The sequence below is a fragment of the Diospyros lotus genome, chromosome 7 (genome assembly GCF_014633365.1).
Source record: "Diospyros lotus cultivar Yz01 chromosome 7, ASM1463336v1, whole genome shotgun sequence".
Classification (NCBI taxonomy): Eukaryota; Viridiplantae; Streptophyta; class Magnoliopsida; order Ericales; family Ebenaceae; genus Diospyros; species Diospyros lotus.
In genome coordinates, this window is record NC_068344.1 from 22,204,929 (window position 1) to 22,208,273 (window position 3,345).

The window sequence follows — 3,345 nt, forward strand, 5'->3', positions numbered from 1 at the left end:
GCTCTATTTTGCATAGAATGATTGGGATGTTCTGTTCCATAACTTCCAAATGTTCAGTTCTTAACATTGTTGAGCATATTTCTTTGAAAAACTGGCATAATTCAGTTATTGGACTCTAAATTTGATCTGGTAATCCTGAAAATGCCGTTGGAAGTAACCGCTCCATAAGAACATGACAATCATGACTCTTCAAGCCAAACAATTTTCCATTCTTCATATCAACACATCTGCCCAATCTAGATGCATACCCGTCAGGGAGTTTAAGTTCTTTTATCCATTTCAAAATACTTAACTTTTGTTCTCTTGTGAAAGTATATTGAGCTTTAGGTTTCCAATATTTACCCCCACCACGTTCTACTAATTCCAACTCCTTCCGCCTGCAATATTCTTTCAGGTCCATTCTAGCTTTGCTATTATCTTTAGTTTTACCTTTCACATCCATGATTGTATTGAAAAGATTATCAAAAATATTCTTCTCGATGTGCATGACATCTAAATTGTGTCGGATAAGATTATCTTTCTAATATGGCAAATCCCAAAAAATACTTCTTTTTGTCCAATTGTGTTGCACACCATATCCGATCATAACACAATTTTGTTGTTCTAAGATAGACGGGACATTACATACTCTACCAAATACGTTTTCTCCACTTAAACGAGGAGGTGGACAAGAATTATCAACTTTATTTTTTCGAAATGCAGTTGTATTCCTTCGAAAAGGGTGATCCATTGGCAAAAATTATCGGTGACAATCAAAATATGATGTTTTCCCACCGTACTTGAGATTAAAAGCTTTTGTGTTTTCCATACAATACGGGCATGCTAATCTACCTGATGTCATCCAACCAGATAACATTCCATATGCAGGAAAATCATTGATAGTCCACAATAGAGCTGCTTTCATCATAAAGTTTTGCTTTGTAGATATGTCATAAGTCAACACTCCTTCGTGCCAAAGCAATTTCAATTCATCAATTAAAGGCTGTAAAAATACGTCTATCTTACTTTTGGGATTTGAAGGACCCGGAATAATAACCGTTAAAAACATAAACTCTCTTTTCAAACATAATCCAGGAGGCAAATTATATGGAGTCACAATTACTGGCCAACAAGAGTACGGGCGACCCGATTGACCATATGGAGTGAACCCATCTGCACACAAACCAAGCCTTACATTTCTAGGATCAGTAGAGAAGTCAGGATGTGTTCGATCAAAATATTTCCATGCTTCATCGTCAGACGGGTGAGACAATACCCCAAACTCTCTCCGATTTTCATAGTGCCACCTCATGTTCGAAGCAGTAATGGTTGAAGCATAGATTCTTTGCAATCTTGGTATGAGGGGCAAATACCACATTCTCTTAAAAGGAATTTCTTTAAATTTTCCTGTGCCACTTCTTGCAGACTTAAAACGAGGATGATTACAAAACTTACAACTCCTCTCAAATTGATCATCCTTATAATATAACATACAACTATTTGGACAACAATCAATCTTCTGACAACCAAGTCCAAGCTTAGAAACCAACTTTTTAGTATGATAAAAGTCATCGGGCACACGATTACCAGTTGGCATTGTATGTTGCATAAACTGCATGATTTCATTATAACAACCTTCAGGCATGTTGTAATCAGATTTAATGCTCAACATCCTAACTGCAGCAGAAAGTTCACTCTCTGCATCACAACCCGAGTATAATGGGGATTGTGCAGCAGATAACATCTCATAAAATGCTTTTGCATTTTCATTAGGTGGTTCCTCAATATTGTACGACTGATGACCACTTTCGCTAAACGCTCCTTGCATTGTAGCAGGCACATGTGACGGTCCTGCTGCATCCATTACCATTTGCTCATACGGATTAAACTGATCTCTAAAATTATCTTCTCTATAATATTCATTTACAATAACATTTTGAGGCATTATTGGTATTTCTTCCCCATGGTTCGTCCAATAATAATATCCTTTCATAAACCCATGCTTACAAAGATCCCTTTTCACCTCATTAACTGGTTTAAACTTCAAACACTCACATTTCATACAAGGACATTTCAACACTCCTAGCCTTATGAAACTTTCTTGAGAAGATGCAAGTTGAATAAACTCATCAACACCAGCATAAAATTCAGGAGTGATCCCACCCCTTCTTGGCATACACCGATTATCAATCCATCGACGATGCAACGGAGCTTCCATTTTCAATTCAAAAAATTGTATAACAAGCACGATTCCTAATAGATATTTTATCCTGAAAACTAACCAAATTATATTTCATCATTTCAGACTGTCATAAGTAATTGATAAATATGAACAAAAAATAAATATAATAATAAATAATTTATTGAGATAAATTTTGCATCTTTTTTATAAATTAAGATAATAAATAATTAAGATAAATTTTAATATTTTTACTTAACTCTACATGTTTGAATTGATTTTTTTTAAATATTTATTTAAATTTGTATTTCCTTTAATACTTAAACAATTATTATAATTTTTAATTGTTACATTTTTTATTTTATTTTGATTTGAGTAATTAAGAACAATATGGTTAAAATAATATATCTAATATATTTTCTAAGTTAGCTATAAATGTCTCACTTTAAAATTTAAAATCCATTAGTATACTTATTTTATTTTATAACAACAAATTATATTACTCATTAATAATATTTTATTTTTAATATTGTAATAAATAAATATTTCAATTTAAATATTTATCTAATTTATTTCTCATGTAATTTTTAATTTTTAGTGTTCAATTTAAATAAAAAATTAAATTGTATACCTTTTTAAAGTCATTTTAATTTTTAAAATAATTATCTAATTTATTTCGTACATTATTTTAAATATTCTAATTTTACTTTTATTTATTATTTTTAATGTTTTAAACAAAAAAAAAATTAATTTTAATGTCTATACTTAATCTTATGGCAACAAAATATATGTTTTCATAAATATTGTATTTACTTTTAGTATTTTATTTTTAACGTATTTTATTTAAAATTACAATATTTTAAATTAAAAATCTGTTTTAAATTAAAAACAAAAAAATAAATATTATTAATATAATTACATAACAAAATAACTATAGAAATAATTTATAAACAATTAATAAAATTCACATTTTAATTTCTAAACATTACAAATAATATAAACAATTAAAATAAAACCTAAACTAATTTAAATAAAATAATCATTAAACTCAACATACATACTAAAAACAAAAATAAATTACCTATTAAATAAAACTAACGCAATTTAAACTTTTATTTCCTTTACTACTTAAACAATTATTCAAATTTTGATTTGTTACATTTTTTATTTTATTTTCGTTGAGTTAT

At 28.9% G+C, this 3,345-nt stretch overlaps 1 protein-coding gene across 1 annotated transcript; it reads right to left on the reverse strand.

Annotated features, from left to right (window-relative positions):
- Positions 1 to 739: 739 nt before the first annotated feature.
- Positions 740 to 2,197, reverse strand: LOC127805607 (uncharacterized). The gene is made up of 2 exons (XM_052342357.1): positions 1,658 to 2,197; positions 740 to 1,498 (listed from the first exon to the last, which is right to left on the reverse strand). The coding sequence occupies exons 1-2, from the start codon at positions 2,195 to 2,197 to the stop codon at positions 740 to 742; spliced, it is 1,299 nt and encodes a 432-aa protein (XP_052198317.1).
- Positions 2,198 to 3,345: the final 1,148 nt, after the last annotated feature.

Bases quoted from the DNA above. Each gene is read 5' to 3' on its own strand.
- LOC127805607 (XM_052342357.1), bottom strand. From the start codon at position 2,197: ATGGAAGCTCCGTTGCATCGTCGATGGATTGATAATCGGTGTATGCCA. The intron at 1,499-1,657 runs GTTAGGATGTTG...CTTGGTTGTCAG, and splicing joins AGAGTGAACTTTCTGCTGCA to AAGATTGATTGTTGTCCAAA.